At 48.1% G+C, this 19,400-nt stretch overlaps 8 protein-coding genes across 8 annotated transcripts; 1 reads left to right on the top strand and 7 right to left on the bottom strand.

Moving 5' to 3' along the window:
• Window positions 1-928: 928 nt before the first annotated feature.
• BU26DRAFT_461221 (kinase-like protein) lies at window positions 929-2,385 on the bottom strand. The gene is made up of 5 exons (XM_033825057.1): window positions 2,128-2,385; window positions 1,797-2,077; window positions 1,674-1,751; window positions 1,040-1,622; window positions 929-989 (listed from the first exon to the last, which is right to left on the bottom strand). Exons 1-4 carry the CDS (start codon window positions 2,328-2,330, stop codon window positions 1,153-1,155), a joined length of 1,032 nt encoding a protein of 343 aa, XP_033680862.1. The 5' UTR covers window positions 2,331-2,385; the 3' UTR covers window positions 929-989; window positions 1,040-1,152.
• Window positions 2,386-2,838: 453 nt separating this feature from the next.
• On the bottom strand, window positions 2,839-3,739 carry BU26DRAFT_552889 (kinase-like protein; the record flags this gene model as incomplete). Its single annotated transcript, XM_033832176.1, has 2 exons — window positions 2,839-3,420; window positions 3,513-3,739. The coding sequence occupies 2 exons, from the start codon at window positions 3,737-3,739 to the stop codon at window positions 3,051-3,053; spliced, it is 597 nt and encodes a 198-aa protein (XP_033680863.1). The 3' UTR covers window positions 2,839-3,050.
• Window positions 3,740-4,294: 555 nt separating this feature from the next.
• Window positions 4,295-4,895, bottom strand: BU26DRAFT_577273 (uncharacterized protein; the record flags this gene model as incomplete). Its single annotated transcript, XM_033834399.1, has 2 exons — window positions 4,295-4,754; window positions 4,813-4,895. 2 exons carry the CDS (start codon window positions 4,893-4,895, stop codon window positions 4,295-4,297), a joined length of 543 nt encoding a protein of 180 aa, XP_033680864.1.
• Window positions 4,896-5,658: 763 nt separating this feature from the next.
• On the bottom strand, window positions 5,659-6,875 carry BU26DRAFT_577276 (uncharacterized protein). Its single transcript, XM_033834400.1, has 2 exons — window positions 6,396-6,875; window positions 5,659-6,325 (listed from the first exon to the last, which is right to left on the bottom strand). The coding sequence occupies exons 1-2, from the start codon at window positions 6,833-6,835 to the stop codon at window positions 5,743-5,745; spliced, it is 1,023 nt and encodes a 340-aa protein (XP_033680865.1). The 5' UTR covers window positions 6,836-6,875; the 3' UTR covers window positions 5,659-5,742.
• Window positions 6,876-7,181: 306 nt separating this feature from the next.
• Window positions 7,182-10,180, bottom strand: BU26DRAFT_607168 (uncharacterized protein). Its single transcript, XM_033835729.1, has 5 exons — window positions 9,856-10,180; window positions 8,263-9,671; window positions 8,022-8,205; window positions 7,722-7,960; window positions 7,182-7,667 (listed from the first exon to the last, which is right to left on the bottom strand). The coding sequence occupies exons 1-5, from the start codon at window positions 10,012-10,014 to the stop codon at window positions 7,379-7,381; spliced, it is 2,280 nt and encodes a 759-aa protein (XP_033680866.1). The 5' UTR covers window positions 10,015-10,180; the 3' UTR covers window positions 7,182-7,378.
• Window positions 10,181-10,300: 120 nt separating this feature from the next.
• On the bottom strand, window positions 10,301-12,040 carry BU26DRAFT_521406 (uncharacterized protein). Its single transcript, XM_033829520.1, has one exon. It carries the CDS (start codon window positions 11,970-11,972, stop codon window positions 10,434-10,436), a length of 1,539 nt encoding a protein of 512 aa, XP_033680867.1. The 5' UTR covers window positions 11,973-12,040; the 3' UTR covers window positions 10,301-10,433.
• Window positions 12,041-12,310: 270 nt separating this feature from the next.
• On the top strand, window positions 12,311-14,295 carry BU26DRAFT_461224 (uncharacterized protein; the record flags this gene model as incomplete). Its single annotated transcript, XM_033825058.1, has 2 exons — window positions 12,311-12,891; window positions 13,167-14,295. The coding sequence occupies exons 1-2, from the start codon at window positions 12,354-12,356 to the stop codon at window positions 14,291-14,293; spliced, it is 1,665 nt and encodes a 554-aa protein (XP_033680868.1). The 5' UTR covers window positions 12,311-12,353.
• A 124-nt stretch (window positions 14,296-14,419) lies between these two features.
• Window positions 14,420-16,404, bottom strand: BU26DRAFT_577287 (HET-domain-containing protein; the record flags this gene model as incomplete). Its single annotated transcript, XM_033834401.1, has 4 exons — window positions 14,420-15,164; window positions 15,466-15,646; window positions 15,734-16,291; window positions 16,370-16,404. Coding segments are annotated over 4 exons (1,519 nt in total), but the record flags the coding sequence as incomplete, so codon positions are not given.
• Between the last annotated feature and the right edge of the window lie 2,996 nt (window positions 16,405-19,400).

Raw genomic sequence — 19,400 nt, forward strand, 5'->3', positions numbered from 1 at the left:
CCGTGATGATGATTCGGTGCTGCCCACCTTCATCATCCCCTGCCCGAACATGTACCCTCAACGTACGATATCTCTCTTGGCTACGGTCTTCCGCCCTTGGTTCCATATCTATGTCGCGCTCTTTAACTTGAAACGCTCGGACCCTTCTGTTTACTTCTTCTCTTCGTCGCATCACTCCTCTTCCGCGGCCATTGTCGTAGAAGCTTTCAAGAAGCTTCCTGACAAGTTCCTCTCGGCGGTAGAATTTTTCCGAATGATTGCGGTGAACGCCGTCTTCCACGGGATCCTAGTCGTTATGAAGGGCCGCGCTGGCGGATAGCCCTCCATCCTGTCCAGGAACGGAATTCGAATCGGAGAAGGATGAAACTCTGAGTTCAAGTGAAGATAGCCTTGTCATGCAGAAACTTGTTGCAACTAGAAGGAAGAGAGTGGGAAAAACGGAATCACCATCTTAAGAATCAAATATGAAAGATATTGCTTTTGCGAATAACTTGACATAAGCAGATGTTCGAAGTGCCTTGCGTCCGTAGCCATGTACTCTTCCATGCTTTAACGCATTTGACAATCAAGGTGTCAGGAGAGAGCGCCATCAGTCTTGGATTTGTAAGGCTTGCAGAAGAGCTCGTGTGGCTGAGAGGAAACCTGATCGAGCTAAGATTGAGTGATCGCTGCGGAACGGTCCGGCCCAGCAGGAAAAACCTTTGCCATGGGAACCTCTCGCAAGTCCATCGAATAGCTAGTTATAGCACCTTTTTAAAGATAAATTGTCCCCCTATATGTAGTGTTTTATATTTTTCAAGTTTTAGATCAATTGCAATGGCAGCAAGGCGTATTCTATATAGCCACAGAGAATGACAACAGTTGGACAGATCCGATTCTATATCCTCGCGAAAACCACCACCACAACGACAACAAAAACAACAACAACGCACCAGAGAGCAAGCAAGGAAGGCCCCGCGTTCTCAAAGAGTAATGGTTTAGCTGGCTTGCTGTAGATAAGGTTAGCTGCATGTTCACGTGAAATAGGACGTTGACTTACAATCTGCTTGGACGCATCCTCAGGGACGTGCCCACCTTTGACCTTGATTCTGGTGGCAGTCTCACCCTGGACGGAGTAGTGAGCATTCTGGTCGCCCTTCCAACTTGATTAAATCATAGTATCTGAAACGCCTGAAACTCCCTTGACGCCAACACAGCCGAGGCGGAGGGCCTTTCGCCCGGATCGACCACCAACATGAGACGAAGAAGGTCCCTTAACTGCTCTGGTATCTTCATCTTTTGGGTCTCCATCTCGAAAGGCGAGATCGCTTGCGGGATTGGCTCCTCTTCACTAAAACGTATAGCAAATTCCACAGCAGATTTGAGGGTAGGGCGCTCAACCTCATCAGGAGTGGGAATATACCAATTAGGAAAAAGCTGTTTGATCTTTGCCATACACCAAGCCTCGTTGACGAAAGGATGGGGGCTGTCCCCCGCGCCCAAGACACCAGGCTTCATCCAGCAAAGCAGCATCGCGGCAATTGCCCAGACCTGCGATGGTTTAGTGCACGCCTGGCCTAGGAAGACTTCAGGGGCGCGCATGGCATATGGCTGGGCGTTAAAAAGATAACCGGCCGGAACAACTGTAAGCGTGTCAGTAAGAGCGTGTTTCTCTTCTAGCAATACTTGCTTACCGAGTCCCAAGTCTCCTACTTTGGCGATAACACGGCCAGTCTCGATTCCAGAAAGCAGGATATTAGCGGGTTTGTAGTCTAGGCTAATTAGCGGATGCTAACTTTTAAGATCAGATACTATACCTGTATTCACACATTGTTGGCCGTCCAGAACGTCACAACTAGTCAACGTTTCCTTTAGGACTGTCTTGATGAGGGCGTAGGTACGCATGTCAGGCTGGTATTTCACATCTGCAAGAGTAGTGTCCAGCCATTCCAAAGCGATGGTACGCTTGTCAATCACATCGTACATTTTCCGGAAGCACTGGGTCGAGGCGACACCAGGAAGGAGATAACTATGACATTCACGGACCAGGTTTTCCGTGGCAGTTTCATCCTCAGGCGAAGCTTTTTTGATGATAGCCCTGGGTAGCTGAGTTAGTGTCAGAATTTGGGCATAGGCAACACAACGAACCATTGGGGTGTATTGGGGGCATCCTCGCGTGGAACGACCTTGGCTTTGAAGACGGTGGATGCGTGTGTGTTATCTCCTTTAACAGCATCTACGATGCGGTAGTCCCAATGCGCACCTTGAAGGTGTCCAGGAGCAAGAGACGACACGGTTCTTGATAAAGAGTTCCTTGCAGCGGAGAAATTCGGATGGACGAGTGAGCGCATTGTGAGAATGTAAAAGGTGAAGAAGTTCGGCGGGTGGCAGGTTTGTGAATATGGGTGGATGGGTGGATGATGAAGAGAGATATGCCTGCCGCGCACGGACTCATGCACAGGTGTCGGTCCGTATCAGGGGCAGCATGAATAGGCGACTCGTCTGCGGCGATATATATTTCCACTGCGCCAGCAACACAGTCAGACGTTAGAAACTGGTAACCAGGTTCTACGCTAACACTCCAGAACTATGTACTTCCCTTTATCTATCGCTTTGCTAAGCTCTCCAAGCTTCTTTTCTATCTCTACTATATTCTCTAGAATTGTAATGGGTGGAGGTGCAGGTCTTACCAAGACCAAGAACCGAGGCTTGCGTACTAGCGCCTTAGCTAGCGCTGTAGCATGCTACACGTGTATATAGCTTCGGTATAACCTACGACTACTCTCTACGTAGTATTTTATATAATTAATTAACTTCAGCCCTGATGTCCCTGGCGCCATCTCCTCGCCGCCGCCAAGTCCGTTATCAACCGGCAAGGGAACGGCCGCACAGAGCTCGTCACCAGTCCCCAACCTCGGCCAATCTCGTTGGCGGCGGAAAGGTGCTGCGTCTGACGTTCCTAATCGTCAAATGTTGGGGTGTCCAACCAGGTGCGTATCTTCTCCAGAGCGAACAAGTCATGGCGATAGTCCGACGTGTGATAATCCTTTATCTCTCCATCGATCCACCCCTTAGTCCCCCGGCTGGTCCCCAGTTTGGCGCCGATCTCGCGCGGACCCGAAGTCGACCAGGACCGGCATGCCTGCCTTGTTGACTAGGACGTTGCCTGGATTGAGGTCGTTGTGAGCCCAGCCGAGAGAATGCAGGTGGCGAATGGCCGACTCGAGGGCCTGCATGAAGGGTTCCTTATCCACGATCTCGACCTTGTTATTGAGGTAGTCGGTCAGCGTGTTGGGGTGGCGGTCGAGGACGAGGCCGACGATGCGGCCACGGCGAACGCGGCAGCCGTGATAGTGAATGATGTTGGGGTGTGAATGCTGGGAGAGTATCTCCATGGCCTTGGCCTCCTCGAGTAAGCCTTTAGGGATCAGATTGAGGACGCTATGTTCTTGGAAAACATCGTATAGAAGAAGGATTGGGCGTTTGATGTAGATGTTGGGTGGGAGCGTGTCTGGAGCCTTGGTGAGTTTCACATCAGAGGCATCCATTCTGGAAAGAGGTCATCATCGGGAATGGGAGCGAGAGCAGATGTAAGTTGCTCAAAAGTGATATCGTGTTTGGGATGATTCGATTTGCCGAAGAAGGCGGTGTCATCTTCGTCGACAACGGCGAAGGTTGTGTGTCGGAATTCGCCGGTTTCCTCGTCAAATTCCTCGTGGAGGAAGGTCAAGTCTTCCCACGTTGTGACTTGGGGTGCCATGACGATAGGGATGTCCTCCCGAGGCTAGGGTATGGAGTAGCGTTTCAATTCTTCCACAATTGAAAGAGGAGAAAATATTCTAACAGAGTTGCGGAATAACGAATGAGTAAGTTTTATAGCAGAAACTATAACAAAAACTGTAGCAGCAAATAAATAAGCTAAGTGGGGTAATTGCCGGAGTCATCTTATATATTCAATCATGGCCAAGCCATTATTGGCTGCCGGAAAACCCTTTCATGTTAGTACTGTGGCTGCAGGGGGAGGTAGTGGGTCGTTGCTGAGTAAGGGTGTTCATTACGGCTCAATTCACTGTTTCGTACAGAATTTTTTCAGTATGTGTATGCAGCTAGAATATAGCGTATTTTTTGCTGGTTCTGTATGTAGTATGCTCGCATCTTCTTTACGACGAGGTCGAGCGAATTTATGACTGCGCGCGGGGCAATGTGCATGTAGACTTTCATTGGCTGGGAGTACAGGTGAAGGGCGTCAAGCCAACAGAGGAGAATCACATAAGTGGAGTAGTTAAAGATCCAACTGCATTTCGGGAATGGCATTTTAATGATGAGCAACAATGATAGCGCGTGGCGGGGTAGACTCAACCGTGGGAAGCGGCTTCGAATCCGTGAAAACCTGATGAGTGTTCTTCTTCTCCGCATAGACATCGTTACCCTTGCAAGAAATGATCCCATCGTCTCCCACCTGAAAAGACAAAGACCAACCAGTGGTGATACGGGGCGGTTCAAACCCGATGAGGTCCTTCTCGTCTACCATCAGAGTGGCCTGTGGACCGATCAAGAGCTCCATCCTAGTGCTATTCTGGGGGCTATCTAGCAATTGTAGAGCAACCAAGTCGGCTAGGTTGTTGTGGTGCAAGAAGCTGGCGAACTCCTGAAAGAAGTCGGGTCTGGTGCCAAAGACGTCCTGGACGCCGTTATGGACGAAAAGTTCGCATAGGGCTTTGAGCGCGGCGTTGGAGATTTCCGGCTGCTCTTCAAGATGAGGAAGGCTATTATACCTAAAAGACTTAGATATTAGTGACCATCTCAGCACAAGCTGAGAAGCGGAAGACATACACAGCCCGTGAGAGTTCTAGGTCTCGGCTGGTTGGAGGGCGCTGGAGCCCAGCAATGGCAGGGAGAACGTTGGCAGTGGCCATGATGATGAGCAACGAATCAAGAGCAGTATATGATAAAGAGTGAGTGGGCAGCGACGAGACGATGCGGAGGAAGCTGAGCAAGGAAAGGCCTAGAGATGGGCGTCTTGCTTCCTTAAGGACCTTTCCATCCGGTGAGACGGCGTCAAATGTAGTAGCGCAGATGGCGTTGGAGTTGGTGTAGAACACCTTGCTACGTCTCGATAGATAACAGTGTTTCCAAGCGCTTTACACCCACATCCAGCTCCGTCACCTGCTTAGGCTCCAGCTCCAGCTCTAACCGCCGGCCCCATTCCTGCCTACCCCGCACTTAAGGCTCCTTGTTTTACTCGAACCACTCACAACTTTGGCGTAATAACCACATCGGATAGATATACAGGGTTCCAACCAAGAATGGCGGCCCCGATGCAACACGATTCAGCTAGCATGGCAAATTGTACTAGTGGTGATGTGGATGCGATGCAGGCTATAACTCGGAGTAATCGATGTGGTTGATCAGATTGAAGTGTGACACAGCGTATTGCTGTGCCACATTGCTTGAAGATATTAGAACTTGGGGGTGGATATGTGATTGATTGATTGGATGCTACTCATAACGCAACATGTTGCTGTGCCGTATCGCTTGGATAACGTAGGTGGTATTTGTCGTATGCAAATATTGTGAGACCTTCGGCTGCCGGTACCGTTCTGATGGATCCGGAAGTTCCAGTTAGGTCCTTGATCCCTTTCGTTGGGGGTGCATGGCTTCGGCATTGCCCGTAGCGATGTCGTTCGTAATATATATATTTTACACTAACCATAGTGCATTTTGAGCCCAAGAAGCGTTCGCCTTCTCCATCGATCCGGGGAGCTAAGTGGCAAGCCATGCCTGTAGATACCTCCATGTCAAAGCTCCATCAGATGCCAACGTCTCAGAGGGCGAACCATCCGCGTTGCGCTGGAAAGCGTAGCGCAGAATAGCACCAATCTTAGCCGCCCGCTCAGCCATGTCGCGAACTTCATCTCGCCGCCTATCATCTCCAACTCCAGAAGCAGACCAGAACTCATCCCAGAAAACTTCATGCAGTCGCGAGCGACAGGCGTAGTCGTGCCAGCCACCGCGGTCCATGTACCCCGTCGTCAAGAACAGGCAGTCCAGCTCCATACCGAACGGCAGTATCGCCGCAAGAGACCAGTCGATGATTCCCGTGATTTCGTAGGTGTCCTCGTCAACTAAAATATTGGTTCTGGAGAAGTCGCCATGCGTGAGAACTTGTGGATATTCCCATGCGAAGAGTGTAGGGAGGCTGTGATCCAACTCCGACACTGCTGAGGTACCAAGAACAGATGATGACCCAATTAGTAAAGCGAGTCTGCGTTGAATTCTCTCCAGACTCTCTGCTCGCGCTTCTGTTGTCACATACTGCGGCTTTGACCAGCATCGAGCAAAGTACCTAACAGGTATGAGCAACATGGCAGGTGTGTCGACCCACACTTGAACAGCAGGCAGCGTGTCGAACCTACCTGGCAAGGTGCCGAACAAAGCAAACATGTCTGGCCTCCGTTACCTCATCCATCTCAACCTGGCAGGTAAGAGCATTGAGGCACGAGATTCCTGGCAAGTACGGCATGGTATAGATGGCTAGGGGGGGATCTGCACGATCTACCATGCCGTGTTGTGATACCTCAGGCACCAAGGAGCCGTGGATCTCCTGTGCTAACTTCCCCATGCTCTGGTCGAGGTGGGCTTCTGGCTCTCGGAAAGATACAACAAGGGCCGGATTCGCTACCTGACGACCTGTGCAGACGACAGTGTAGCTCATCGAGCCTGGCGTGTCGACATTGTAGACGTCCGAAGCATTCGAGACGGATCGCGCAATTTGGTCGCACTGGATCTGGGTAGGGTATTTGCGCCCCTCAAAAAAGTGGTCGACGGCCTGCTGGGCCCAAGATGTCTCACCCATGGCAACAAGTATAGCACTATTGATATCTCTATGATAGTGAGTAGGTGCACATTGAAAGTGCCGAATTCTCCAGAGCCGCTAGGTGGGCTGCAGTTACAAGCGGGGTTAATCGCGCTATTCTAATCTAGGAATAGCTCGAAACAAGTTAACTAGGTACGGCCTGGGCCTATCCCCACGCCTGCCAACACAAATCTCCTCACATAGAAGGCTGCGTTGATGTGCAATCTTCTGAGCCGCTCCTTCATCCTTTACTCGATTAACTTCATATGCTTTCTAGAATCCAATCTATCTTATCACCATATCACAGCATTCATCCTCCGTCAACCCAGGCTTGTGTATAATTAGTCCTGCTATCCAGACCTCGCGAAGAGGTGGGAATAAGTGCTGATAGCTAACAGGTAGATTTCCCAAATGGAGAGCCATTTCGTATATGCTCGTATCGAAGTGTTGAAGAGGAAAAAGGATGTTGAAGGATGTGATCGCATCAAAGTTGAGCCAACCCCGTTATAGAAGAGATTAGAGCTTCATCTTCAGCACCACTCTTCATACTATATCTTCCGGCTCCTCGTGGTGGCTCTTATGCTCTTCCTCGTCGAAAAGCAATCTCCCAACCACTCTATCCATATCCGCCATATCAGTCTCACTGAAACAGTCCGGCGACTCCATGCCAAACCACTCGCCAGTAGCCACAACAACGATGATGAAAGAAGCCGCGCTGATCCAATAGCCTGCGATGGTAAAGGCGTCGCCGACCTTCTTCTTTACGACACTGTAGACAACACCGATGATGATGCCGCAGAGGACGTTAACAGCTGTGAGGATGTAGATGAAACTATGATCTCAATGAGCTAGAGAGCATAGGATGCGTCCTGTGTGTGCAACTTACCGGGTGTTCAGCCCCTCAATAATCTCTACCATGACTACAAAGTCCATTCCATTTCCACGCCCGGCTTTAATCTTATCGTCCAATTCAATAGTCCACCGTCTGTCTTCAGGGGGATGTCGCATCAAGTATCGGAAATGGTTCGTAAGCGGCTTTGCCGAGATGCTCGATTTTGACGACCCCACTATCGGAGCCGAATCAGTGAGTTCCCAGATATCGTGTGCGAGATTGATGCATTCCCACTTAAGTCCTTAGTCTCATATTCCACGCATAGATGTCTGGAAAGGGAAGCGCGGCACTTACCAAGTGGAAGTAGGCAAATGCGATCTCTCGAAAAGGCCGATATCTCCATCTCCACCTTGTCCGGAGTGAATCGTATTCGTTCTGGAGCATATCGCGGAGGTACTTATTCCAATGACCTTCTTTGTAGCTTGAAGGGCGATGATTCGTACAGATGTGGCCGTCGCGCATCAAAAAGAACCATACACTGATTGCGTCAGTTTCCCTAGCATTGGCGCATACCAGCCTAATTGTGCGTGCTTACCCGCCTGGTTTCCCACCCCATAGAGTTTTATGTTTGCTGGATGGTGAAGTAACAGGAGACTTATAGGCGTGGTCATATCCCCGGTCGCCATGTCTTCCCCTGTCATCTGCGTGGTCCGTCGTCCAGGGTGACTCGTCGTGTTTGCTTCGTGAGGGTTGAAAATTTGTACGCGAACTTCGTCTCCTCCTGACATGTGGGAGCTCAGTTTTAGCGACACTCTCGCTTCTTTCTATGATGATAATTTCTCCGATTCTTCCTCTTTTGCGATAGCCTTCTTTGCAATAGCAATCCTGCGCACAGTTACAATTTCCGCAACAGTTACATCCACCAGAAGAACCAGAGGCGCCTCTTCCCCGTGGCCCATACCCACCATAATGTCTGCCATCCTCTCCACCGCCCCCTCCACCTGCTCCATCCCACCTTACATCAACGTCAGAGACTTGGAACGAGCGGAGGAATCTGTTTCGTGCCGCATTGCGGCGCATGACATTCCGCCCATGTCCGTTTTGATAGAAGAACTCTAGTAGCTGTCGGACTAGGACCACACGGGGGTATATTTTCCTAGATCCGTGATGAGGGTCAGGATTCTGAGGAAGTTGGATCCAGATGGCACCAGGTGGCGGGGGAGAAGGCGGGCGGGCTGGAGGAGGCGTGCGTGGCCGGCGTGGGGGACTGCCGCCAACTCTGTGTTCATACGCCCAATTCTCACTAGCTTCGTCTCCGTGCCCTGTTTGCTCATCGTCCCTTGGTAGTTGTCTCTTTCGCTCATGCTCCGATGATTTATGCGCTGTACGCTCTTGACTCCCTGAGAGCCTGTGAACTTGAATGTGCCTATGTGCCCTCTGTCTCGGCTCTCTTGGCCCACCATGTACGTGCTCATGCTTCAGTCTCTGGTATTCTGCATCCTCAAACTCTATCCTTGTTCGGTCTGCTATGCGGTCCCATCCCCTTCGCGCGTACTCTTCTTGTGCTTGCGCTGCTTGACGTTGGCGCTCCTGCTCTTCTCGCTCTAGTACTCCTTGCGCGTAGTCGGCTGCATCCTGTTGTCCTTGCCCTAGGTGCTCTCGATCTTCTAGTACCTGCCCTGCCAGCTTCTCTTTTTCTAGTCTTCTCCTCGCTTGCGCATCTACCGCCTTAAGCTCTTGTTGTGCTTTCTTATATCTTTCTCGCTCAATATCTAATCGCTTCTTGCGCTCCTGTTCGTCTTTGTACTTAAGCTCCTTTTCTTCTTGATCCCTACGCAATTTTAAGTCCTCGAGCTCTTGATGTGCTTTCTCATATCTTATTCGCTCTTTCTCTAATTGCTTCTTTCGCTCCAGTTCTTCCTTGCACTTACGCTCTTCTTCTTCTCTCTCCCTACGCTTTTTTAGGTCCTCAAGCTTTTCTGATGCTAGATTATAGGCTGTGGACTGCGATTCGTCAGAGAATTCTGCTTTCGGTGAGGCCATCCGTCGGGAAGCTGAGCTTGAGTCGTTCGACAACGTATGTGTAAGAAGTATTGATAATCAAACTCAAAGTATTTGAGGCAGTGAATAGGTGTGGATACTATGGTGGCAATGGAGGGGGTAGTCTGAGGGGAGAACAGAGGCCAACCTTCAATCCGGCAGGTGATCCATCTAACAACGCCCAAAACCATATCGCGCGCTTGTAGCTGGTGTGATATGACCCGATAGTCCGCAGCGCCGAGAGTTTTGCTTGCTCGAATAGAAGTGTGGCCCTTCCGCATGGCGGTGCTAATGTGGTCTGATCCATAACTGTCCACAACGACAGGTACCGAAGAAGCTGAGCAGCATATACTGCTGTCTCAAGAGGGTGCGCGCATAAATCAGGAGAGCGATGTAAGCGCAAGCCACAAACTCAGGGGCAGGCGAGAAGCAATGCCGAGATCGTGTAGTAGTATGATCGTACCGAAGTCCATGTCCTTCGCGGACCGAGCCGGTGCGGATCTCTGGGCGTTAGAGATGAAAAAAATATCTTAGAATTCCGGAACGGAAAAGATACGAAAGTTGATGTGAATCGTGAAGGAGTGAAGTCGTACGTAGAAATTTGTGTGCTATTCTATCTTAGGACTAGGAGCGAATGAAATCCTTGATCAGCCGAGGCCTGGGCACGAACCACCACGGTATCTCCTGGCAGAGGCTACAGAAGGGTCCTGAGGTCTCCCAAAGACTTTATGCACCCTTCGTCGATGATGATTGTCTCACCACAACATCCCAGCCCTCATCCTCGATAAGCGCACGCTGTTGGAGCCAGTCCTCCCATCCAGCCCTCCTTCCTCCAGCGAACGCGTCGTCATCCCAAGCATTGTTCCAATGCATGATGTCCTTCGCTAAGAACTTTCTCGTAGGCCCAGGAACATCCAAAATACCCTCATCTCCGGCCTGCTGTCGCAAGTGGGCCAGCACATCACATAGCAGGTTATACTCATCCACCGGTCCTCGACCCCGGCCTCCCGCCTCACCCTTCTTAAACGACAGCTTTTCGGTGCTTCCTCCGCCATAGATGTCGACGTATTCTTTCATCAGCAGGCATGTCTCGTCAATGAGAGCGAGCGTGTCCTCATCGCCCATGGCAACGATGACCCCTTCGCCGTTGGATTCTGCAATGTCGAGCAAGACTTTCTCGAAGGTGGACTTTATGGCGAGGTTGTTCTGGTACAGCTGAGCTCCTTCACCCTTGCCCAGGAAGCTGCAACCGGTGATATCGCTTACTACCTTCCTCTGTAGCCGTCGCTGAAAGTGGAAGAAGTAATAACAGATCAGAGCCACATCGTCTGTATCGAGCGCGCGCTGTTGGATCCAGGAGCCCCCATGCAGCACCTTGTTTTCGAGCTTCTTGATGCTCTTCCGAAGCCTGATGTCCGGCTTCCAGTACCGGAACAGACGGTATATTTGCCGCTGATCGCATCGGAAGTGCTTTCGAGAGAGGATGATCGAATTCGCTTCGCTTGGAGCCACCGGATTCGTTGCGCCGTTTCCTCTACAGAAGGCCGCCTTGAAGTGTGCTGGTGGCTCAAGGCCGGCTTCCTCGAACATCCACTGAGGGATATTCAGACATCTGGTATCCGGCTTGCATCGTCGAACGCGCATTAGCAACGGCACGAGCTCCCGATAGTTCGCCGCCAGCGGGATCTCCATTCCCGTCTTCGCTGCTGAGAGCTGCAGCTTTCTCGCTAGGCTTTCCGGGCAGTTGAAGACAGCCTGCTGCGTCGGTAAAGGGACGTTTGGCTCGACCCACATACAGCTTGCAGCCAGAACTCCTCCCAGCTCTCTGACTAGTCGCACTGCGCCATCCACATATCCATATTTCACGAACGCCGAAACAACCACCGCCGCCGCTTGTTCGAGGTCGAATCGCGTCCGTACTCGGATATAGTTCTTCAGATCTTCCTTGCTCACATCCGATTTGCATGCACTCAGATTTGCTGCGTATCGCTTCACAGTTTCGTCGCGATAGATTGCAGGGAACACCGACTGTAATTTGCTCCGCCTCCGTACGTGCTTGATTGCTTCCTCCATCACAGTCTCTATTTGATTGTACTTCTCGAGCTCCCCACGCAGGTATGACGGCGGAAGCGCCTTCGATAGTTTCTCGCACCCCGGGTCGGCGAGGTGTGCGCCTTTGCGAGGTAGTCTTCGGTATTTTGGAGATCCACCATTCTGGATCATTCCGACATACGTCTGGAGGGTGTATGGAAGTAGGATTGCCATGACTGGGGTCGCCGGGGTGATTGCTTGTCAATGGTCTCTGCGACTTTGCGGGAGGGAATGCACTGGTCCGTGGTCTGTGGCCTGCGATACTGTGGATCGGTCCTCTTTATCTCCAAACGTTCATATCTCAGGCGCTCGGCCGATAAGAGTCATCGTTATCTGAGTCATTGCATCCGGGGTGCTGGAGTCATTGGGGCTGGTGAACGGCACCTCATAGCCTCGGGTCTAGCCTCTTTCAGCATAGCGCGCAGCACAGCCGGCAATCAGCCCTGGAGGCAGCAACACGAGCATGATGGTTTTTGCTAACGATCACCGTCTGCTCTAGGGGCTCCCTAGATCCTCCTTTCCCTTACCACCTGCTACCCACCTACTCAACAAACCATGCGGACTTGCCAAATACAATGTCCAAACTTCGAATACGAACCACTTGGGTCTAGATCAATTCGCATACTTCAGCTCCTACCCGGCAGACCATCAGATCCCCTCTATGGCTATCTCATTACCACCCCGATAGATGATAACGCCGTCAACTATGACTGCCTGTCGTACATGTGGGGTGACCCGACTCCCAAAGACAGCATCATCCTGTCTGGTAAAGCACTTCCCGTAGCGGAAAACCTAGCGAATGCTCTCTACCACCTGCGACATGTCAAGGAAGCCCTCACGATATGGATCGACGCCATATGCATCAACCAGCAAGACTACTCTGAGCGCGCTGAGCAGGTTGCAATGATGCGGCAAGTTTACCAGCGAGCAAATCTCGTGAGAATATGGATCTACGGCCCTACAATCGATGCGTCAGACGATGCCGTTATAGCGCTACAGAACTACGACAAAGCCAGTGACGACCCAGTTGAAGGTATGGGTCCGGACCCTGCTTTCTGGGACCCCGTGATCCCCATATTCAGCAACTCATATGGTAAGGTGGCGGTACAAACAATTAAGAAGAATATATACTAACTACAAATAGTAAGTAAGACGTTACTCCTTTCGCACGGCTTTACGCTAAAATGTCTGAATCATTCAGCTAGTAGTGTTCACTCCTATATATTCTGAACGCGTGCTAACTGTACCGTCACCTTGGGCAGTGGAACCGCATATGGATCCAACAGGAGGTCGTCAATGCACGCCAGATACAACTACACTGCATGACTGTCGTCATTTCGCACCAGTCTCTCCTTAGCTTCCAGGAAGCCTGCGTACGCCGTTTGCTCCTAACGCAACACTCAACTTCGGCCACAAGTATCCCATGGAGGGCTCAATTGAGTCGGCTCATTGCAAACAGCGCGCCTGCCGCGCATATCGCAGTATACAAGATCAACGAAACTATTATCTTGCTTTCTCTTCTCAACAGCTGCAAATACCTCAACGTTACCGACGAGCGGGATCGTGTATATGGCATCATGCACCTTGCAAAGGATTACCAACAAGGGAACATTATCCCGGACTATACAAAGACAGTTATTGACGTTAGTATCGATGCATTAGACCACCATATGACACGGCATCAAACAATGGATTTCCTGTGCTACAGGCATTCAGCGCGAGATGACAGTTTCGACAATGATAGCCCGACTTGGCTCCCACAGTGGTTGTCGGGGCGCGAGGAGACTGGCCGAAAAATGCAGTATCGTTTTCCCAGCATGATGGATACGAAATGCCCTCCAGACTCTTTGTCCGCGGATAGGAGGTGTCTCCGGCTCCGGGGTATGAAGATTGACAGCGTGCGGAGGTGCGTGAACGCCGGCTCAACCGGCTTGATCTCGTCGAAGCAGTTCTGGGAGTCTTCGATCGGGCTGTTCATCCAAGATATTGCGGGTCCAAGAATGGCAGAACTACCCAGAGCTATGTACGATGTGCTTAGCTCCGGCTACACCTCCGACGAGCGCCCGAGCTACGATGCTACCGTTGCGGGACTTTTAGCTTTCCGTAACCTTTCCGAAAATGTGCAACATGCAGATCGAGAGCTGGGAAGTTTCGGAGAACACATGCTGGACCCGTCAGGAGGCCTTGATGATGCCACAAAAGGAGCAATACGCCGAATGCTCTGGAGCCTTGATGAGAGAATGGTCATTCTGACTGAGACGCAGGAGGTTGGTTTGGTTCCCGCCTGTATTGTGTCGGAAGGAGACGAGATTTGGATCACGCTGGGTTGCCCGGTCCCCGTAATTTTGAGGCCGCATCTTGGGGGTTACCGGCATATCTGTACCGCGTACATTCCAGGGCTCATGAGATCTCCAACTATCCATGAGCTAAAGAGCGATGCCCGAGAGGGAGATACATGTGGGCTATGGACGGTGACAGATATTGAGGTCGTTTAGGCAAAATAGTCAAGTTATCAGGGGCCATAATGGAACCGACGCCCCTCCGAAATTCGGCCACTCTACTTTTCAACCTTGGTTCGCATCCGTCTTTTCAGTGTCCTCGCTGGACAATCCGACGATTGCCTATACAATAACTAGCGTTGGAAGGCTTGTCCGACCAAATGAATGCTCGGGCTTCCAGCTCATGTCCTTAGTTGTCAACCAAAAATAGCCCACCCTCTCCAACTCTTGACTCGGTTCTTCCTCCATCTCCATCTCCATCCCTATTTCCAGCTCTGCTATATTCGCCTTCTTCACGACAATGCCATGTATTATCACTTTCGGCTTCTTTTTGTTCGACGCCTCGTAGTAGAGAATCGGTACACACTGCAGGTTCTGAGTGCTCCCTGGTTTGAGTTGAATATCGGGTATGAAGTGAACCTTAGATTTGTCAAAGGCAAAAGTAGGTGACCGAAGCTTGAGCAGCAATTTTGTCGGGCTATCTTTCGTGCAGTCAATTCTACATACTCTCTTCCCGTGGTGGAGGCTCCAAGAGGCGGAAGGCTGCATTAATTTGTGAGAAATGCGGCCGTCGATCGAAGCCCACGACCAGGTCGGCACAGGCCGTTTCGGCCGCGGAGGAATGGTTATGCCTTGTAGCTCCTGCTGAGAACCTGACCGTACCCAGAGCAAGGTCAGGGCCGACAACAAGTGGTATCTGTCGAACAGAATACCGGCTTCGAAGCGAAATGGGAGGTATTGCGCAAGACCCGCAATGGCCATGATCTTGTCAGTGGGCTTTGTAAGATCGCGAGCAAAGTATTCACCAACTAGGTCAAAACCAGCAGTGATGAAACAACAAAGAACTATCAAACTCGTAGTCTTCGGACTGCACGAGAGTGATGAAGGCGGCACGAAGACCGGCTCTGGTTTCCGCTCTAGTCTTGGGTTGACTAGTGCCTAGGCTCCATTCCAAGTTGTCCCTAGGATCAAAAGTAACGTAGCCTTTCCGGGTATCTTTAATTGTTCCGAGTAGGCCAGCAGTCTCGCGATATAGATCCCAAAGGTAGTCGCCGGGCCTTTGCCATTTCGGCATGGGCACGAAGATTGTTTTAGCTACTGGATCCAACATAGCTGAGGCTCGGCTTAATATGCCAACGCGATTCTGTAGCCATTGTCTTTGGGGGTACGGCTGGCTGATGTGGTGGCTGCTGGATGCCTGCATCTCGCTGCATTCGAACAGCACGACGCCGTCGCAGAAGTGCAGTATGCGCGTAGCGAGAACACGCTCCCGAAATGCCCAGCCACGGGTAGACAATCGTGCCTTGTCTACTTTCTCACGGAACAAGTCGGTGACGATTGTGTCCTTTGCTCTGGCGAGATTGACGTCAAGGGACGTGACTCCGTCTTCGCGGAGATGGCAGCTTCCTCCAAGGGGCATCTTTGTTAAGATGCAACCGTCAGTCGTGTTCTTTGCCGCCGTGGCCGAGAGGACGCACGCTGCATGAGCATAGATTCGACCCATCTCCGGAGCTTGTTCTCTCCAGTCTGCCAGACCAGCGCCATCGTCTCCGTCCTCTGGCTGCATGATGCAGAGAGCGTCAACCCAAAGATATCGCATTCCGAGCACACGTGTGATCGCTATCGCATCACGGTACGTCTTGTCCCAGACATCGACCCGCGAAGGCTCAACTAGCGTTTCAAAGTTGGATTTGCACAGTCGAATCCCAGCGAGACCGGCCCAACAATAGCTGAGCGCGAGATATTTTGGCGAGTCTGAAGCGAGCTCCGATTGACTTATCAGCTTTACGGTTGCATCATTCTCTTGCCCGACGTCGATCAGCCGTCTGGGAAGGAATTGAGAGATCTGTATTATACCCCCGTTTGCTATCCACGGTATGTGGCAGCGCTCGTGGCTCTTCTGGCAGATGTTGATCTGGTCTCGAGCCCAGTTGAGGATGGCCGGTGAAGCTGTCGAAGGCTCGATGTCACATACATGCTGAAGGCCTGCTTTCGCTATAGAAACTTGTTAGCAGCCCAGTGGGCCTCAATCAGGATCCATGAGCGGGTATAAGCCCAGAGGGAGTCTCTTACTGCTCTGACTGACCACGAGCGAGCGCATTTCCATGCCATCAACAACGAGCTGGATCTTGAGAGAGGAGCCCCCAGGAGGCTCTGCTATTTCCCGGACTTTAACCACATAGCTCGGAAGAATAGGATTATCGAGTACATTGCATTGCGCTCGCGAGTGCTGAACTTGTAAGGACCGGACCAGGAGCTGACACAGAGCGCAATGCGTGGATGACTGCCAGAGATCCTCGATGGACGAGTGATGGGGATGCTCTTCGACGAGTCGAGTCCAAATCCAGCCCGTGCCAACGAGAAGAGACGATGCATCTATCATCGTGTCACAAACCGCACAGAGACAGCTCCCGAGTTCACGTTGGCATCCAGTCAAGCACCTCTGAGTCGTATCACTTGTCGGTAACAGAGGCTCACGCTCGCCATGGCCCATGACTTGCGGAACTGGGATCGAAGACGCGCCATGTGTTCTGCGATATCGAGGAGTCCGGAGAACAACCGGTGCATAGTTCTTGAGGCTAAAGACCGACTGTACAATGCGGGCAATGCTATGGTATACTGCGCACAGTATGAGAATACAAAAAAAGATGAAAAGAATCAGACAAAAAGAGATAGATGAGGCAGCAACCCTAAGAATGAAGTATGCGAGGTAGCCGAGAGGAGCGAGGAGAACGAGAAGCGATCCTAAGACAGCGAAGCCTAGGGTTTCCAATGCCTCCTTGATATCAAGGCAACCGCAAAGTACGACGACACCGAGGATCGCGAAGATATCCACCAAAAGAAACACGATGGCTTCGATAATAGCCATGCTGCTCACGGGCTCGAGGGTTTCGAAGGATCTGCGGTATGGATGATATGGGCGAGAAAGCTTTTTACAATTTTCAGCTCTTCCCGATAAAAGACGTGGCATAATCACGCAGGGGCTGGCTTAGTACTCCATAATTACTCCCTACCCAATTGGTCCGGCATTCAGGCCACCTCGCTTATAGCGAGTTGGCGCACGCTCAATGCGACAATCTTGGTGGTGGTTCCCTCACGTCCCCTGAATTTATTTCGCACGCTTCACGACTGCGATAAGTGATTACTGGGTTTCCCCACCTGGCGCACGTCCCCACCTGGCGCACAGTTTCTAGAAAATCTTACCCCCCCTAACTCTATAACTAATAGAGCTATACTAATAAAACTTAGAATATAAGTTTTATATAGTATAAAATTTAATATTATAAAATAAAATTTTAAAAAAACTTACTAGTTATAGTTTTATTAGTATTATAACTTTTTAGTACTTTTTTAATATTCTTTAAATAACTTAAGAATAAATAGTTAAATCTACTTTTAAAATTAGTTTTTTTAAGTTTATAGTTTATAGTTAGTATAATATACTTTATTATTAAACTTTTTATATTATTAAACCTTCTATAATTTCTTAGTAAGAAAAATTAATAAGAATCTATAAGTTTTTCTTAAATAACTAAGTAAAACCTTAATATTTTTCTATAAAAATTTATATATATATTTTTTATAGTATATTATATCTTATATTAAAGTTATACTAAGATATATTATATAATTAAAAAGCTATATATATTTAACTAACTTTAAAAAAAAATCTAGTTTACTTCTAGTAAATACTATTATATCTCTATAATAATCTATAAAACTTATAGTATATAGTATTTATAACTTAATAAAGGTTTCTAAAAAACTTCTATAGCGCTAGCTCTTCTAGGTATAGCGTAATAAGAGATAGAAATTTATAAAAAGTCTTTCTAGAGTTTTCTTTTCTAACTCTATATATATATTAATAATCTAGCTATATAAAGTTATATATTATAAGATTATATATACTATAAGCCTTCAATATATTTAGAAGTAATAATTTTAAAATAGTTTTAGTATCTTTCTATCTTTCTATACTATACTACTAAAAAGACTTTACTTTTAAATTACTACTTAAAGCTACTATATTATTAGTTAATAAGCTCTATATAGTTAAAACTAACTATAATATATAAAATAATAAGTTTATAGAGCTAGATTAACTATATATATATATATATATATATATAGTTAGAAGAAAAAAGCTCTAAAAAATTTTTTTTTAAACTTCTATCTTCTATTACGCTATACCTAGAAGAGCTAGCGCTATAGAAGTTTTTTAGAAACCTTTATTAAGTTATAAATACTATATACTATAAGTTTTATAGATTATTATAGAGATATAATAGTATTTACTAGAAGTAAACTAGATTTTTTTTTAAAGTTAGTTAAATATATATAGCTTTTTAATTATATAATATATCTTAGTATAACTTTAATATAAGATATAATATACTATAAAAAATATATATATAAATTTTTATAGAAAAATATTAAGGTTTTACTTAGTTATTTAAGAAAAACTTATAGATTCTTATTAATTTTTCTTACTAAGAAATTATAGAAGGTTTAATAATATAAAAAGTTTAATAATAAAGTATATTATACTAACTATAAACTATAAACTTAAAAAAACTAATTTTAAAAGTAGATTTAACTATTTATTCTTAAGTTATTTAAAGAATATTAAAAAAGTACTAAAAAGTTATAATACTAATAAAACTATAACTAGTAAGTTTTTTTAAAATTTTATTTTATAATATTAAATTTTATACTATATAAAACTTATATTCTAAGTTTTATTAGTATAGCTCTATTAGTTATAGAGTTAGAGGGAGTAAGATTTTCTAGAAACTGTACGCTAGGTAGAGACGTGCGCTAGGTAGAGAAACCTAGTATAACAGGTGCGCGTGTACGCGAGCCGATTCTACAGCGCGCCTACTCTCTAATAAACTACTTTATTATAAGATAATAGTAATTAGATAGATTAGAACCTCTAGGAGGTATATACTTTATTTTTCTACTTTTAGAACTAAGATGTTTCTCTATCTACTATTAGTCGACGAATACAGGGAGAAGTTTAATGCGTTATCTAATCTTAATTTAGTACTATAATATTGCTAGATATAGTTACTACTTTACGTAACCTAGTTATGTATATATA

This window comes from Trematosphaeria pertusa (assembly GCF_010094035.1).
Source record: "Trematosphaeria pertusa strain CBS 122368 unplaced genomic scaffold BU26scaffold_11, whole genome shotgun sequence".
NCBI lineage: Eukaryota > Fungi > Ascomycota > Dothideomycetes > Pleosporales > Trematosphaeriaceae > Trematosphaeria > Trematosphaeria pertusa.

Excerpts from the sequence above, each read along its gene's own strand:
- BU26DRAFT_521406 (XM_033829520.1), bottom strand. The coding sequence starts at position 11,972 with ATGGCAATCCTACTTCCATACACCCTCCAGACGTATGTCGGAATGATC.
- BU26DRAFT_607168 (XM_033835729.1), bottom strand. The coding sequence starts at position 10,014 with ATGGATCAGACCACATTAGCACCGCCATGCGGAAGGGCCACACTTCTA. Across the intron at positions 9,672-9,855 it reads GATCACCTGCCGGATTGAAG|TCCACAGCCTATAATCTAGC; the intron begins GTTGGCCTCTGT and ends GACGAATCGCAG. Across the intron at positions 7,668-7,721 it reads ATTGAGGGGCTGAACACCCG|TTTCATCTACATCCTCACAG; the intron begins GTAAGTTGCACA and ends TTGAGATCATAG.
- BU26DRAFT_577276 (XM_033834400.1), bottom strand. The coding sequence starts at position 6,835 with ATGGGTGAGACATCTTGGGCCCAGCAGGCCGTCGACCACTTTTTTGAG. Across the intron at positions 6,326-6,395 it reads TTTGTTCGGCACCTTGCCAG|GTACTTTGCTCGATGCTGGT; the intron begins GTAGGTTCGACA and ends CATACCTGTTAG.
- BU26DRAFT_461221 (XM_033825057.1), bottom strand. The coding sequence starts at position 2,330 with ATGCGCTCACTCGTCCATCCGAATTTCTCCGCTGCAAGGAACTCTTTA. Across the intron at positions 2,078-2,127 it reads GCCCCCAATACACCCCAATG|GGCTATCATCAAAAAAGCTT; the intron begins GTTCGTTGTGTT and ends TCAGCTACCCAG. Across the intron at positions 1,752-1,796 it reads CCAACAATGTGTGAATACAG|ACTACAAACCCGCTAATATC; the intron begins GTATAGTATCTG and ends TAATTAGCCTAG.